This window comes from Sander vitreus, chromosome 15 (genome assembly GCF_031162955.1).
Source record: "Sander vitreus isolate 19-12246 chromosome 15, sanVit1, whole genome shotgun sequence".
Classification (NCBI taxonomy): domain Eukaryota; kingdom Metazoa; phylum Chordata; class Actinopteri; order Perciformes; family Percidae; genus Sander; species Sander vitreus.
The window spans coordinates 11,937,106-11,954,871 of NC_135869.1; the positions used below are offsets into that span (position 1 = coordinate 11,937,106).

Below are 17,766 nucleotides of genomic sequence, written 5' to 3' on the forward strand. Positions count from 1 at the left end.
TACATACAACAGCATCTCTGCTACATACATCAAACCTTCACTCCTTTGTCTCTGGTTTACTGTGATATGAGGTATATGCGAGGCAAATTCTTGTTAACGCCTCAACTGTTCAGCATGGCAACATTATTTAGGATATTACAGCATTGCATTCACTCTGCCATGTTTAATGATTGCTTAAAACAGGCCATCGGGGCATAAAGGGGTTTAAAGACTCATTCAGCAGAGTGATATCATTTCCAGCACTCAAGGCCAGTGGCAATGGAAGACAGCGTCCTTATTGTTGTCTTTACAAAAGAATCGTACAGCATAAATACATTTAAAAATCAGCAAGAAATTACATTTAACATTTACTAGACAATATCTTGCACCTGCACTTCTCAGGAATAGGCACCCAATTTCTAACGGGACATATATGCTTGGTACTGCCAGCACACGTGAAATATCTAAAACGCATACAAATTTTTGGTCAGCCACCTTTTTGCTCATAATGCATATGGCTGCCTCTCAGTAACAGCTGAAGAAATACTTGATCACTAACACATTTGTCATCAATTTTAATAAGAAAGCAAAGCTTCTAAGTTGGGTAACAAGTCAAAACTAAAACTAGAGGTTTGAATTACATTTACATTATCCCGATTAAATGTTACTGTATTTTAAAAGTCCCCCGTCCCACCCTCTCTCCCAATCTAAACCCTCCCTAAAAGTAAGGAGAAAGAGAAAATGTCAATGAAAAATCCCACTTTCACATAACCCTGCCACTCCCTCCCCCCCGCCGCCCACCATCCCTATATAAACCATGCTACCCAAACAAAAGGGTATCCATATTATACACCCAGAATATGTTCAACCCAGAAACCCCATCTGCATACGCCCAAACAACATCTCTCTGTCAAAAAGCCAGTCCATTCCTAACGTTTGAGCTTCCTTGATCCAACGGAGTATTTTACGCAATGTAAGAAAACGGCTCAAAGTGCTAATTGGATTCTTTTAAAGAAATAAGAGAACCGAGAAAGAAGCGGAGGACAGGAAAAGGGGAAGGCCATTCTATCACTGCCCAACAGCAACCTCTATTGGCCAAAGAAAAGCCCTAACATCACTTTTGTTCTCCAAAAATATACCAAGGACAACATTACCCCCCCCTAACCAGCCCTCATTCTTCCTCTACTTCAACTGGCAGTCTCCCAGAATGATTAAATCTGTTATTTTACATTACTATATATTCTTATAAATAAATATATATATATATATATATATATATATATATATATATATATATATATATATATATATATATATATATATATATATATATATATATATATATGGCCCTTATTGAAGAAAACATGAGTTTCACATTGACACGAAAGTACCATAATCTCTATATAGCCAAGTAGAAAGTGTTTTCAGTGCTCAAGTGAGCTGGCAGCAGTCTGTTTATGTCACACTCATTCAACAAGTAATTAAACATAAGAAAAATCCTCTTAGAAGTTGCAAGCTTAAACTTCTGAAAAGAGCGTTCACTGCACCTCGTAGGCTTCTCCTTTTTCACTTTTTCCTGAGTAATACTTTAAACCTTGTAACAGACAATTACTTTTTTTTTTTTTTTTGCTGTTTAAACTCTGGGCTATTCCCTGCCATCATGGTTATTTTCATTATTATTTTACAATTGTAAAGTTGATTGCTCAAACACTTCAGTTCATTGTAAAAGAAATACGTCCTGTGCTACTCTATGCTTATTCAAAAAGCACTTTCAGTTCATGATTCATGACCAGACCTAATGCCACTAATATGACAAGAATAAACAGTAAATACATATTAACTTAAAAATAACAGATACTTAAAAAAAATTGCATTTGCAGGAAGCCTTGTGGGCTTACTGTGGGGAGAGGAGTGGGCACAATAACAGAGCATCAGTATAATTAAAAGCATGTCACTTTAAAAAAATAATAATTACAATAATAATAAAATAGGAGCACTAAAAAATTAAAATAAGAACATCAACTTTACCGAGTGTTCTCTCCCTCTCAGGCTCTCATCTGTAGCTTTGGCTTGTTGTAGTTTTGGAACCTGTACTTACTGGCTCATTGACATCAGATAATAAACTACTATACCCTGAGAATTCAGACACAGGTGTCCGTATCCTGTGATCCACCTCCCCGCTAGAGTCAGTGCCGTAAGACAAGCCACGGCCGTCTGACTTGAACTGGGAGCCAAAGGCCTGGGCAAAGTTTTCTATCTGGTAGGAAGGCTTGGAGGAGTCCAGAGAAGCCAGATCCTGCGAGGGGGGCAGATGATAGACCACCGTGCCATTCTTGACCGGCATTTGGTCCTTGTGGCTGCTCAGGTCAGATGGGCTAATCTGGTAGGAGGAAGGGGGAGTGGAGGAGTGCTGCTTCTCCATCTGCTCGGTGAGCTCCTGAGAAGGGGTGAGCTGCTGGTGTGTGGAAGCCTCCAGGCCGCTCAGGTGGAAGCTGTGCTGTGGTGAGGAGCCCGTCAGCATCGCAAAGTGGGACTTTGGCACAGAGGAGGGCAGCGAAGGTGAGGACACTGACTGGCCAAACCCACACTCCAGTGGGGACGTAGTGTACATGTTCTTGTCCGCGTAGAGGGGGTTACCCGGGTGGGAACTGGTGAACGGTCCCGAGGCAGGAGGCCCGGGGCCCAGAGGGAAGCTGGCACTGTGGCTGGTGCGCTCCAAAGCCTGCAGCAGGAAGCGAGAGTATTCGTGCATCATGACAGTCTTCTCTCCAGAAGGGCTGGGGGTGTCAGTGTTGTGGCCCATGTCGGTGCCGTCTGCTGAGCTGGGGTGCAGCTCCACATGATGGTCACTGATGTCAAAGTGAATGTCGTGGTGCGAACCATCAGATTTCTGGGTGTAGTGGTCGAGGAGGCTCTGCAGCACCTCATCTGGGATCCCCGACTTGTCGAGACCCAGAGGCGCGTCACTGTCCATCACACTGGAAACGACACCCTGAATGACAGACTGCTGGGAAGACAAGTGACCAACGCCGACATCATACTCACTGCTGGTTCCTCCAGCCACCACTGGCCCTGAGGAGTTTGCATTGTTTGCTGCGTGAAGGTAGCGTCTTTTCTTGATGAACTGCATGGCATCGTCGTAGTTGCTGCTGCTGGTGGGCCCTACTTTAGCCCCGTTACCATGCATGAGGCCAAGGCCATCCATGCCATCACTCTGCTCCAACGAGCCTGCTTTGGCCTGTCCCAGATCCACTTTATCCAGGCTCTTACGATTAGCCTTCTTGAATGCCATCTTTGGAGCTCGGCCGTGGTGGCCCTGCTGCATGCTGGGTCCTGGCTCAGTAGAGGAAGACACCGTTTGATTCTCCACCGAGTAATCGTGGATGCTGTAGACTTCAGGTACAGTCCCATGAATGTGCGGTACCCTCATCCCTCCTGCATCCCCCTTCTTCTTCTTGCGATCCCCTCCCTCTCCAGAGTTTTTGGACTTTCCCCTCTTTCTCCCAGTATGTCCAACATTTACCTGAGTGCTTCCATAGCTGCCATGTCCCAAGTTTACACAACCCAGGTCCATCATCCCAGGATCCAGCCCCTTCTTTATGGCTTCTCCACAGGTTCGCTTGTGCTTAAGCAGTCGGTCTGTCCTAGAAAAAAACTGAAAGGAACAAACAACAAATATTTATATATATTTTTTCTAGTTCTAGATATATGAAGTATCACATTAGATAATCGGAATATTAAGCAGCTCACTAACCTGTTGGCAGGTCTCACATCTGTAGGGCTTTTCTCCGCTGTGAGTCCTCTTGTGCCTCTCCATGTGGTACTTCTGAATGAAACGCATGTTACACTGGTCACAGCTGAATGGCTTCTCTCCTGCATTACAAAAAGAGCACCGCTCAAGGTTAGTTGTCATTAGAAGCACACAAAGGCTCACAGATTAAATCAGATACAATACAGATGGTTGTTGTTAATCACTCACCACTGTGGATTTTCTCGTGTCGCTGGAGAAGGTATTTCTGAATGAAGCTCATGTTGCACTGACTGCATCTGAAGGGTCTTTCACCTGAAACGAAACCCCAGAGATTTATACGGTTACAATGTTGCATCCCCCAGAAGGTAATTATAGGCATCATAAATAACACAAGCACCTGTACAATGTAATGCAATCCAACCACGACACCCACTCAACCACAACCACTCTTTACTAAAAAGAGTGGTTGTAGCAGTAGGTGTTGCATGGCTATTGCATTGTATTTCACAGGTGTTCACATCATTGTGCTCATCCATTACTGTGTTTTTACTCCAACGTTGACTATACAGATATAGTTCATTGTTTTGAAAAACTGGTAAATGAAAAACTTTGAATCATTAAATCTAATAATTCAACATAGAAGTCTGAGTTTAGAAAACATTTTTCTCACAACATATGCCTAACTCAATAGAGCTCAACAGTCCGACCCCTCCTCTGAGAGACCTTGGGTTCCGGAAGTAAATTTGCCATTCATTTCTCCCATTGACGTCTGGAAAAATCTGGACTCATAAGCATACAACGTATCATTTTGAGCGAAAAAACAAACAGAAAATCCAAAAAAAGACAAAGATACAAGACTGTGTACATATTTTCATTTCAGAGCAAAGGAACTACTCATCCCATAAACCTCCGCGCACCACTGAATAAAGGAAGCTACGTTAGTTTAGCTAACAGCTAATCGCTAGCTGAGACAGCATGTAATAACTTTAAAAAGACCCTCAAAATAAAACCTGAAAATAACAGTTAAAATATATAACAGCTGTTACGTCAGCTGTAGCCTGCTTTTCCCAGTGTTTAGTTTGAGTTAATGTTATTTGGACTGAATCAAGCTGTCAGCTAGCGGTTAGCCGAATTAGCTGTTAGCTAAACTAACGTTAGCTTCCCGGTGGAGGCTAACGGCAGAAGCGTGGAACAGATCGTGATTTGTGCAGTGTCATAAATCCTTGTTAAACAGGATTATCATCTTGCGCATGCACATGACGGATCGTGCAGGTAGCACAGATCGGGTACTGACACCCCCCCTCCTCACCAGCATGAATTCCACCAATCAGAGGCATCACTGGGGGATTGTGGGATTGTTCAGGATTGTGGGTAATGAAGTACTTATCCAAGACATCGCGAATAAAAGACATTTATCTCAACAAGGTTGGTGCCCCATGAACCTTTGGCGTCTATATGAGCATATACAATCGTTTAGTCATGTCGGCATACTGGTTTTAAGTCTACCATCGACGGTTACAATTTTATGGCTTATAATAATAATAATAATAATAATAATAATAATAATAATAGAGAAATTGCATTGTATTTTTACTTCCGCACATGACCTCTAGCTGATATTCCACTGTAAATTGATTTTCTAAAATCACTGAACTCTAGCAATTATCATGTAACAGCTAATCATTCTGGCACATTACACAAATGGGAAAGATGATATTAAATAAAGAGTGAAGAGTGATTCATGAAAAAGGCATCAGTCCCTTGTCGAGTCAGAACAAGGAAGGAGTCAGGCTTACAATTAGGCACAAAACAAAACACTCAATTGTGCATTATAATACAGTAGCCCAGGCGAGTAGTCAAACCTGGATTTTTATCCTCATGTCCCAGGTTGTACATACTTGGCTAGGACTGTACCCTGACTAGAGCAGCTGCCCCATACCCATCCCATTAACAGCCTCGTAAGTCTTGTTTTACCTGCAAGACTCATGTTTTAATACCTGTGTTCATCTTCTGTTATATGAAAACACTGGAGTAGTAGTAGTAGTAGTAGTAGTAGTAGTGGAGGTTGTACCAGTGTGTGGTTCAAAAGTAGTTTAACAGACTTCACTAACATTTATCACCAGAGCATTGAGCATCAGAGGAGCAACAGAAATGAGTTGTGAATAAGAAAAAAGGGTCACGCTGCCATTCATCAGTTTCCATCACAGTATGGTGATTTTGAGACAGTAAAAGTTTACAGCCTGGCACACTGTTATCCTGCGATACTCTGTACTTGTGTACAATGACGATTTGAATCAATGTTTAGGGGCAGCCCTACATGTGTGATGCTAAATGCCAGGGATCATTTCAAACAACCTAAATATTGTGCAAATATGTGCAACTATGTTTACTTGACAGCTCTTACCAAGTACACTGAGAACTATCTGAAGATATTGTTGGTTAAACTGTACAAGCAGTAATGATAACATTAGCTTCAGTTTCTTCAGCTGGCGTAATAATGGCATCAATGATTTATTTTTGTGTTATCAAAAAAAGTGATAAAAGAAGCAAAGAAAGGAGAACATATTAGCATCATGGTGAAAATGTGCACATTACCATACCTGTGTGGATGAGGACGTGTCTGCGTAGGTGATAGGAGCTTCTGAAGGATGCAGCGCAGTGCTCACAGATGTGAGGCTTGGTTCCTGGCGACAGACAGCCTCCATCTGCATCCAGCATCATTGATTGCTGTGGAACAATGACAAAGAAACACAGGGTTCAGATTCAGTCAGCTGTCTTCAAAGACATCTGAATCTATTTAAAGGATCAGCTCATATTGGGCAAAATTGATATGTATGATGAGCACTATTTAAACTTTTTTTTTTATCATGTTAACAGTTTAAAACAGACTTAAGTAGACAGATTATTAATGTATAATTTTACAGATAAGGTTTATTTGTTTTTATTTGACAAAAAACAGGAATTAACTGAACATAACTAACTGCTAACATGCAATTATAAATGGTTCTTTGGTAAGGACTTAAATGGCAAAATATGAATACATTCACAGATACAGAAATATATGACAAACCTTTGCCTCGCTTCTCTTCTTTTTTGGTCTAACCTCCTGTCCATCACCATTTGACCTTCGACCTTTTCTCCCAGTGGGCTCCTTTCCTAACTGACTCGGCAGCTGTGAGGATGACAAAGGGAGAGGGCCGTGAGAGCGAGCTACGACAAGGAAATTACTTGATTGAAGGTTAACAGACTTCAGTCTAAAAACTATCACACAAACAAGTCCATGTTTGTTGCTCATGCAAACAAAACACTTGGACAATGTCTAGTGATTGTCTGTGGGAAACTCAAGAAGTGGTTCCAGTGGGCGAAACAACAATGCCTTAAATGTATGGCTTCTCTTTGCATAAGCAGCCTGTAATTCAATTTGAGAGCCTTTCATCTAACTATTCTGAAGAAATAGACAAACTGCACACATCATAACTGCATCATATACAAAACTAAACATTCAGAAGTATTACTCCTCTCTAAACGTTATCACAAACAATCTGTGTGGGGTATTTATTCAAGAAGGAAAAAAAATGGGTTCCTGATTTCCTCGGTTTACCTTCCAGCACTGCCCTTTCATTCCCAGTGAACATGCTGCACCTCAGTGCATATAGGGGCTTCTTGATTAACATAGCTTTTAAGAATAAAAAAATTATCATGAGAGCCAGACTGAAAAATGTATATGTGTGGGCTCCACCTGTTGTGTTAAATAAAATCCAAAAATCTAAACAAAAAGTGTAGACAAAGTAGACAAAAAGAATCTGGCACAGTGAAGACAAGAATTCATTCTGGTTTTCAAAAAACTTGCATGTGAAGCCCTGAAGACCTCTGATGCCTGGCTATTGTTTGAAGTGTGTGGATGTGTGTATTTCTATTTGAATGAGCACAAAAGACGACTGAAATGAAGTGCAAGCTCAAACAAGACAGCTGTGTCCTTGCTAGGACGTTTTCATTCACGCTGAGGGGGAATGACGTCACCCTTCTACCCAGAAAGAGAAACAGAAGGGGGGGCTCATTTATATTTTGCACCTCAAGCCGCTGGTAGTTTTATGTCACAATAAACAATTTCACATAAGCTCCTCCCCTGTACCCGTCCTCCCTCAGGCTCCTCCCTCCCAGGCTTTTAAAATATCACCTGCTTCACAACACAGCAGGGCTTTTTTGGGGGGACAAACTAACCTAAAATTATTCAAAATCAAGTAGATTTATTTTGACAAATCTCAGTGTCTATTGCTCGTGTTTGATTCTAAATTGGTCATGTTAAATGCATAAAAACTGTAGCTAATCACACAATAATGCACAAAAGCCTTATAAACATCTTTAAAAAAAAAAAAGAAAAAAAAAAAAGGTTGAACCTGAACTTAACCATGTCTCAGGGGAAATTATGGCTAGCTGGATCTACAGCAGCAAAAAGGTTGCTAGCAAAAAAAGTAGATGGAATTAGTGCGTTGTATGTATAGTAGGGATGCTAATTAGATTTTTTGACCAATAGCCAACCCTCGTTAACCAATCATTAACTGTTAACCACCAAGCACGCAACCGAGTCCCAGTTCTCCAGTTCAGGACGCTCGGACATACTTTCCACAGCCACACACAGCTGGGGACTTGTACCGGCTGCACAGCTACGATGTTGCACGCATTGTCGCAGACACACTTTCCTGGAACTGCTTGTGCGTCCATGTGACTGACACAAGTTCGCAGCTGTCCGCGAATCAAAATTTTCTAGTCCATCTCCACGTGTGAGGTTGTCAGCTGTGTGTCTGCCCGGTATACTCTGTGTGTTGGACGGCCAATTTAGCCTGCCAGTCCTCATTGACACAGTGGCAAGCGCCACGTAGCTTTCCACTGTGAGCACCGTCCAGCAGAGCTACAAACTTACAAAGCAGAAAAAGAGCTTAAAACGCAACTTGCTACTGCAAGTTAAATTGCAGTTAAGAAATACATGGTGCCATGCAAAAAATGTTTTTTTTAAATTTATTTTTAACTGTGTAACTGATAGGGGTGGGGGAAAAAATCGATACAGCATAGTATTGCAATATTTTCCGTGGCAATACTGTATCGATACACAGACGCCAAGTATCGATCTTTTATTATATACGTGTTGGTCAGTTTGTCTGCTTGACAATCCCATTTTGCAGCAATAAAATTGAAGTGAGATGAACAAACAGAGAAATGTATCTTTTTAGATAAAACAGATGTTGACAAAGTTTCCTTTTGGGGACATCATTTGAAATTGGGAAAAATTTGAAGTTGGGAAAAAGGTAATGAATTGCAATATATCGCAGAATATTGCAATACGTTTAAAAATTGCAATAATATCGTATCGTGACATAAGTATCGTGATGATATCGTATCGTAAGGCCTCTGGTGATTCCCACCCCTAGTAACTGATAGTATTAATCAGTCAAAGTTGTTATTGTCAGTTAACAGTTAATCATTAACTTTCCTATTGTATAGATATATTGACAATGCAGTTATCTGTTGCAGTTATTTGTGGCTCGTAGAAAAGATCTGAACCAGGAGGTGCTGGGGGGGCCTGGAAGAGTACTTGAGGCAGCAAAATCCTAACTTTCATAAGAACTTTAATGTGATATCTGGTGATATACGGAGTTAAAATATGTTGATATTTACCGATCAATTGTCTCAAAAACAGAAATAAACCAACTCCCCCTCACGTTCTGATTTGCTATCAGTGGTACTTACGTTTCCCATGCTGAGTTCATGCACCAGCAGGCTCTGGTTGTTACTGACGGTCACCTCCAGCAGCTCTGTGCTCTTCCCGAGCCCTCCAGGGTAAACTGGCAGGCGATAATCGTGCTCTGACAGCTTCTCCTGCTTGATACCCATGGAGTGAACATAGTCTCCCACTCCCACACACCCCATACGCCCACCCTGGGTGCCCATGCTGCAGTCAGGCGAGTCACGCTCCTTCTTCAGGATCATTTCTTGCGGTGGAAGGTCCTGCATGACCGAGTGGGCGGCCAGCCGGGTGAAGCTGGTCACCGGGGGGAGGTGGCTAAACATTATCATGCCAGGGCCGAAATTGGAGTCCATGCTCCCGTTGGAGCGCAGGTATTCATTGCCTAGTTTGTCTTGAATGATGTTCATGGTGTATGCCGGCGGGCAAGAAAACTATGGGGTGGTAATCAGTGTCATCCTGTGTAGGGAAAAAAAAACAGCAAAAGTCAATGTTAAAACAGTATTAGGGTGGCCGGTTAGCTCAGTTGGTAGAGCGGGCACACACATGCAGAGGTTTATTCCTCTACGCAGAAGGTCCAGGGTTTGAGTCCGACCTGTGACGGTTTTCTTGCATGTCTTCTCCCCTCTCTCTCCCCTTTCCTATCCAATAAAGGCAGAAATGGCCCAAAAAAAATAAAAACAGTATTAGGTAGGGATGCACGATCCAATACTGACTCAAATAGCTGGATAGGGAAATCGTCAACAATGTGGCAGATCTATTCAATTTGATATTTACATCTGATAATTAGACTGCATTTAAAAAGGTTTACACTTGAATTGTAAAGATTGTTAGAAAGTTGATTCAGTACATTTATATTCAAATCTATTGTTACATTATTTTACAAATTTAGAAAAGCAATGTTTAAGTCAAGACTGATGTTGCCTTACACATAAAAGAATGTCTCGAGTCACTTCCACACAGTGAGGCATACATCATAAACACTGGTATCGAATCAGTACCTGGTATCAACCAAAGCCCAGGTATTGGATCCGAAAAAGTTGGATCGGTGCATCCCTAGTAATAGGTCACTTTTAAGGAGGCACCATAACTAGCAATCAATCTGTGAGGATATAACACTCAAATAATAGTCAACAGACAATTGTGGAGTCAGTTAAGCTTGGTCTTCAGGAATCAGTGTCACAGCCTCTGATCTCTAAGTCGGATTAAAATTGACAATTTGTGGGTCAACAAATGGCTGCAGTCTGGCACAATGACATGTGGAAACAAGCAAAATGGACAAAAATGGGGCTACAGTGTACAAAATTCTCTGGTTGATTACAGTGTGTGCACAATATTTTGTACAGGGCAAAAAGGTCACTGTGGCTGCAATGCTAGACACAACATGAGATGAGGAATGAGAGGATTGAAGTTGTGTGTTAATCTGTTTGATGGGCCTGTCTGACCCAGTCATCCTATTTGCATGAGCTTATCTGTCAATGAGAGTGCACACAAACTGCATTTGAAAGACTGTTGGTGTAATTACGTACCTGCTGCATAAATAAAATGCATGTTTTGTAATACCTCTACACGTGGTGTTTAACGCAGATATTTGAAAGGTGTTGCTATAACGTGTTAATACCTATAAAATGCAATTACCTATGACCAAATGCAATTTATGAAGGTACCCAAATGGTTGGGAGGTGTCTCTTCGAAGCACAATTTAAAATTGTCCTGCATCTTTCATTAAATTTACATTAAAATGTATAGATATAAATTTACAATATCATAAACCATAATTAAAAGTTCTACAATTATCGTCGGCAACCGCATGAAAGACCCATCCAGCTAATGAGTGCTATCGAACTGCTGCCAAATGCCTTCAGCTCTGATAGTGAGCTAGCAGCAATAACCTACTCAGCTAACACAAAGCCAACTTTTAAAAAATGAAACAAGAGTTAAGCCACTCAGACTAACTTCATCTTTCTCAAATGTGTTTAAGTAGACAAACAAGTGTGATGAGGACCCTTGGTCTGCGTACATTTAGAAAGAACTACAAAGCTTGTTCGCTATGCAATTAGCTGCCTAGCTAACCATTTGGCTAACCACTCTTGCGGGGCCCTTCTTTGTGATGCAGGATCAGGCAATAATTAATATAGCCATGCAATAACAGCAGCAGACCTGCGCTTGATGAACACCAACAACAACGTAATATGAACAGGAAAAACAACGTAATCACGAGTAAAGGCGGCGTTCTCTTAGACATGCAAACAAAGTTCGTTTAGTACTTTTTTTAGTTGAAATTAAAGAATTAGTGGCAGGTATCACTGCATACACAAGACACAACATCAGCGCGCTGAAGAAATGATTAAGGACGAATGCTGGTTAGCGCCTAAAAAAAAACCCCAAAAAAACACGTAATCTTGCATCGTTTGTACTTATTCTTGGCTGTTTTCTCCAAGATGTTGGCTTAGTTTCCTGGATAGTGAACCGACTGTAAATGATGGAGCGACAACACAAGCATGACCCATAACAAACGGCCCATACAACTCCAGTGAACAATGACGCTCGTCGGCTAGCCGAGACAGCTAACTTAGCAGCTAACTAGCGGTGACGTTAACGTTAGTGCGCCGCGCTTTGTTGTCTGTCCCGTACAAAGAGTTCAACTACTACAGCGACCAACTCTGCCCCCAAAGCTCTGTTTTTATGGATTTATCTTACCGGTGCAGGACCATGACCTGCTGTTTTGGCTCGCGTAGTTCACCCTCAGCTGTCCGTTTCGATATCTAGAGCCAAAACATTGTTCTCCCTCAGCTGCTGGGTTCTTCCATCTTGCCTTAGCGCAGAGGATTCTGGGTCCTGAGCACTGAGACCATGCATGTATTAAGAAAACGAGTGACACGCTAAAATAAAAATAAAAAAATCATATTTGTAATTCTTGCATTTGAGATGTAAGGCTTGCAGTGCATGGGGAGACAGAAAGCGACTGCAAAAATCTTAATAGACCTTACATTCTTCAGATTCTAATATAATATAGTATAATCTTTTATTTGTTTATATACACGCCTTACATTTCAGTAGATTTTTCAGGATTAGTCGTGGTGAAAAAATTAACAAATTCTCCAAGTGAAACAATGCCACAATGTGAAAGCGTTAGAGTTTAGAGTTCTAAATCGGAAAATAAATAATTAATAATAACAATTGCAGGAAGAACAAACAATGCTTATTTATTAGCCTACTTGTATCTAAAATGATATACGCTAAGATATAGGCTATGTTAAAAACTCTGTTAAAAGTGAAAATAACGCCCAAATGTTGCTAGGCTAAGTAAAAGCACATAGTAAAAAATAAGGTACAAATTACACACAATCAGCTAGGCTATATTTTCTTAAATTATCAAAAGTAAAAGTAGCTCTAAAAGTAACTCATTACGCAGAATGACTCCTTTCAGAGTGGTAGGCTATAATATTTCATACATCACATTAGGTCATTGCAACCCTGGATTACTATTGTTAATGTATTAACATGTAAGCAGCATTTTAATGTTGTAGCTGGTTCAGACAAAGCAAATGTTATAGTTTCCACAGTAGTACAGTGTGTAGTCTAAAGATAGAGGGTGTCATATGCTGTACAGATTTATATAATATTTGAGATAATATATAGGTCTAAGGTGATCATATTGTTTTTAATTTAAAATATTACCTGGAGATTAAGCATAGGTGTTAAAATGCAGAGGAGTTAAAACTACTCTGAAATGTAATGAAATAACACAAAAGTACAAAGTACAAAATGATCAATACATTTGACCTTAGTATAATACTTAAGTCAATTACTTAATTGCACCACCAAGCACAAGTTGCAGATCACATCCAGTATAGTGTTTTTGCATAATCTTGGCTTTCTTTTGTCACTGCCTTGTTTTGGTTAAGTGTTTAGTTTAGTAATAATCAAGGAAGAAAAATGACTTCTATCATTTTGTTGTTTGTTCACTTTCAACAAGTAATGCCGTGTCATTTCAGTCATTAATGAAAAGAGGAAAGAAAATCACCTTGAATGGCAGTAGTGAATAAATATCCCTGAAATTCAAATGGCTGAATTGTTTAAAACAGCAAGTCTCAGATGATCATTCAGATGATCAGATGTATTAATTGTAGTAAAGTATGTATACATCTATACATACTTTAAACACAAGTATACATCTATGAGCACATCAGAGTCAACCGTTGCACCCCCACTCCATTTGCCTTTTCTAATGAACCAATTAATTCAGAAAGCAGAGCATAATTGAAATGCAGACAGTAGAGTAATGCAAAAAAAGGTCAGCGAGTGCATTTTTTATGTCCCTGCTCCTTTAATACATCCATGATGATAACCCACACAGCTGACACTGATATATTTGAAATCACTCTCATCTTGGAGTGTTTAAATATGTACGATAGTCGACTGATGAACTGAGTAAAGATGAAAATCAGTGATTAGAATTGGAGTGATTCAAATTGGAGTTCCAGGTTAATAAAGTTTACCATCTTACAATTTCAATGTAGCTAAGAAACGGGTTAGGGTTAGATTAGTTAATAAACAGGGTTTGGGTTAGGGTAACTACATTCTAGGATGTATCCGAAAAACTAGTGTCCTAGAAATAAGGTCCTGCAGCTTCCTTTATTGCAGTAACATACTACTCTGTTCACCAGTGTCTAACTGTGTCTGTCTGCCGCAGTGATGGAGTACTCCAGTCCTGGAATCAGACTTCTGTCGCTATTCTCTGGACTCGTGACTCAACTTAGACTCACGCACTTATGACTTGGACTGGAGATTTATGAAATCGGACTTGAGCATTCATAGAAATAGGAGTCGGAAGTTGGATGAAGTTTCTGACTACTTTTATGTGTAATAGGTAGTTATGGAGAACTGGACTCAGACCCAAGTCTGACTCGAGTCACTATTCTCTGGACTTGTGACTCTACTTTGACTCAGGTAATGTTCACTTGACTCAGACTCTTTTTTGGTGACTCAGACTTGGACTCGGACTTGAATACTGGGGAATCGAGACTTGACTCAGACTCGACAGTTGGTGACTTGACTATTACACTGGTCTGCCGTTTAGTGCAGAGCAGGTAGTGTACAGTGTGTTTTTTAGGGCTTTTGACTGAAAACATCTGCCGGCTGCAACCTATGGTAAATGGACTGCATTTATACAGCACTTTTTCTAGTCTTAGCGACCACTCTCACTTTACACTTCAGGCACCATACACCAGCTCATCAGATAAACATTCATGCACATTCACAGCAACTTGGGGTTCAGTATCATACTGAAGGACACTTTGACATGTAGACTGCAGGAGCCAAGGATCGAACCACCGACCGCTCTAGCTCCTCCAAAAACAGCAAAATTGCAGGCTAATGTGCTAAAAGATGCTACAATTTGATGATTCTCTGTTGGTTTGTCACTACAAGTTGACCCCTTTTTACATACACTATATCCACATGTTGTAGTAGTAGTGTGATCCATTGTTGACCTAAAGAATATTCATTATAGCTGTAAAAGAGCACAGGGCTGCTTTCAGCATATTTTTGTTTTGTTACTCAATTCAGACTTTTAGTAAAATCCTGTCAAGCTTGAGCAAAAACACAAAAGCACATAAACAGACACAAAGACAGGACATCCTGTAAGTGTGGTGTTACTTCAATGTCCTGTTCTGAGTCTTATATGTCAATCTCAGCTAAGGTTAGAAAATGTCACCCTATAGCTCAACTTTCCACCAGTCCTTACTATCAGCTGCGCGTTGAGGACATTAGGGTCTGACTCCACTTTAAATGAAGTAATCTGCCTTCGTTGGAAAGAGGACAGACAGACCTGCACCAGACCACAGTTAGGTTAGAATGATGAACATTCATGTCTGGAATCTGTGGCAATTTGTGTATCATATAAAGCAGATGGTTATCAATTCTAACTCCTCATTAATAATTCAGCCTATGCAGCATGTCTTTGTTTTCACTCCCTCCTCCCCTAAATCCATCCCAACCTCACACCACAAATCATTTGGATGTGAAAGCTGAATTACCTTCCTCATCTAACATTGGAGGCCAAGAAAACTGTGAACAATTGTGAGCCAAGGCTTGGTGGTTGCTTGTGCTTGTGCTGACTTAGATTCCTCTCACTGGGAAAGTCTGATGCCTACACATAACAGATGGCAATCCTGGCTGTCTACACTCTAATCCTCAATTGTCAGGAGGATCACAGCCGTGTGTGAGTTCCCTCTACTGGGATAGAAATCCCTTGTCAGTTATTAAAAACCTGTGCAATGGGGAGAATTGTGCTGTAATATTTGGGTGATTCTATTTGGTGTGTTGATAGTTGATATTTGATGGCATCTGCTACACATCAGAAACTAGGTCAATACTTCTCCCAATTATTAGGTGTTATATACAGTAGGGGCCTATATACACTGGTAAACTTATTTTGTAGTCACAGTTATACCCCAACAGATCGAACAAAGTCTGTCTGACTGGGCTTACAATTTTTGTGACTAAATTTAAAGTGTTGGTTCCACGACATTTATTTAAAAGCAGAAAAGGGATTAAAAAAATGCAGCCAATTTGTTTGCAGAAAAATAGTTTGACATTTTGGGAAATGCACTTGCTTTCTTGCCAAGATTTGGATTTGAAGAGTGATTGCACTACGCTAAATGTGTAGCTACCACCAGCAGCTGCTTAGCTTAGCTTAGCATAAAATCAGTTTGATCACCTGCAGCTGGGATGGTGAAATATCTTACAGTGTAACTGAAAGGGGATACACTTAAATAACACAGCAGGCAAATACATTACTAGATTATTCTGTATTTATTGTATGAAATATTCCAAAATAATCTGGAAATACCGAAAGGTCTATAGCACTTTTTTCTCATCCTCTCCTGTCTAAAGCTGCTGTCTCTTTGGAAGCCATCTTCCTCTTTCATTTATGACCTGAAAATAATGCAGGGATTTTTTTTTCATTATTTTGTCCACCCTATTTATATCTGTGAGGGTAGGCTAACTAACAGAGACACCGCTCTGTATATTGCTGTTCAACAGCACCAGAAACTACATCCTCATAAAGTTGAATCAACATCTCTCTAAACAGTTTCAACACAAACTGAACATTTTAACCTTCATGAAGGGAGGATTTACTGCAGGACTGTTAGACTGCATTACTTGTAGCTAGGAGTACCTAATAAACTGAGTTATGACTATTGCTTCTTCAGAGTCACTAAAGGTGCACTTCATTCATAAGCTGCAGTCTCTGTTTTTATTTGTGAGTTTTCAAATTGTCAGTTACTTTATTAAATGTTTTCTGGTGTGTTGTTGCCCCAAAACAGCAACTAAAAAAAGTACACAGAGGCAGACACTCTTGAAAACCAGGATCCAAAATCTGTCCATTACTGATTAAGTGCTCAAAATAATAAATGATGTAATGACCTAATTGTGAATCTTGTTTTCTTTTTAAAGAGCACAGGCTTCTTTCATGCCAGAAATACTCCTGGGTCTCAGCACAATTAAAGGTCTGAACAAAAAGGATTTGAGACGAGGGTCAGTTGATTAAATCAGTCAAGGGCTTCTTCATCCCACCTGTGTGATTGAAATTATAAATATACATTAGTTAATATTAGTAGTACTTATATGCAATGCAGACATTTGTGTTCTGTCTGATTAAAACGAGGGCAGAGAGAGGGCCTAGCATGCTTTTTTGGACTGTCCTTTGGGAGGATACATGTCCAGGAAATCCTCCTCTAGCCATCCAATGTCTAAATCAATAAGAAGGCTTCACAGGAAAGAGGAGAAGCACTGACTTAATGTCAGACCTAAAATGGCCAAAGCCTTTTGACAGTGAGTGGAACATTTAAGTTATTTACAAGAAGTCCAAAAAACAACAAGATTTTTTTGGAAAATACTGAAAACATTTCTCGTTGTTAGTAGATTGTTAGTTTACTTAACATAATTAACTCAATTTAATAAGCTTTAGTGATATGGCACAGGTTAACAGAGGCACACAGCATTACTATAGCCTATCTGCACTTATAGCAATTGGTTGTTACCCCCAATATTGCCCTGTATTAGATCTAATATGCACATTGATCGTCCTTCCAGTAGATGGCACAGTTTAACTTGAAAGCCCAAAGATCCTCCAGTCTCTGTGTGACCCTCCATGCTGTTAATCATACATAGAATCAGCTAACATGTAAACACAATATAAGCACTTATGAGGAATGAACACATTAATCAACCAATGAATTAATATATAAATATAGTCGTCCAATTGTCCACCACTCTCTCTCTTGTT

General features: G+C 40.2%; 1 protein-coding gene across 2 annotated transcripts; it reads right to left on the minus strand.

Moving 5' to 3' along the window:
• Positions 1–1,302: 1,302 nt before the first annotated feature.
• znf281a (zinc finger protein 281a) lies at positions 1,303–12,290 on the minus strand. 2 transcript variants are annotated; one of them, XM_078269786.1, is made up of 7 exons: positions 12,171–12,290; positions 9,476–9,929; positions 6,801–6,902; positions 6,331–6,457; positions 3,959–4,042; positions 3,734–3,852; positions 1,303–3,634 (listed from the first exon to the last, which is right to left on the minus strand). In XM_078269786.1, exons 2-7 carry the CDS (start codon positions 9,878–9,880, stop codon positions 2,033–2,035), a joined length of 2,439 nt encoding a protein of 812 aa, XP_078125912.1. In that variant the 5' UTR covers positions 9,881–9,929; positions 12,171–12,290; the 3' UTR covers positions 1,303–2,032. The 2 variants fall into 2 exon arrangements, with proteins under 2 accessions (XP_078125912.1, XP_078125913.1); XM_078269787.1 differs by lacking the exon at positions 12,171–12,290 and adding an exon at positions 11,888–11,994.
• Positions 12,291–17,766: the final 5,476 nt, after the last annotated feature.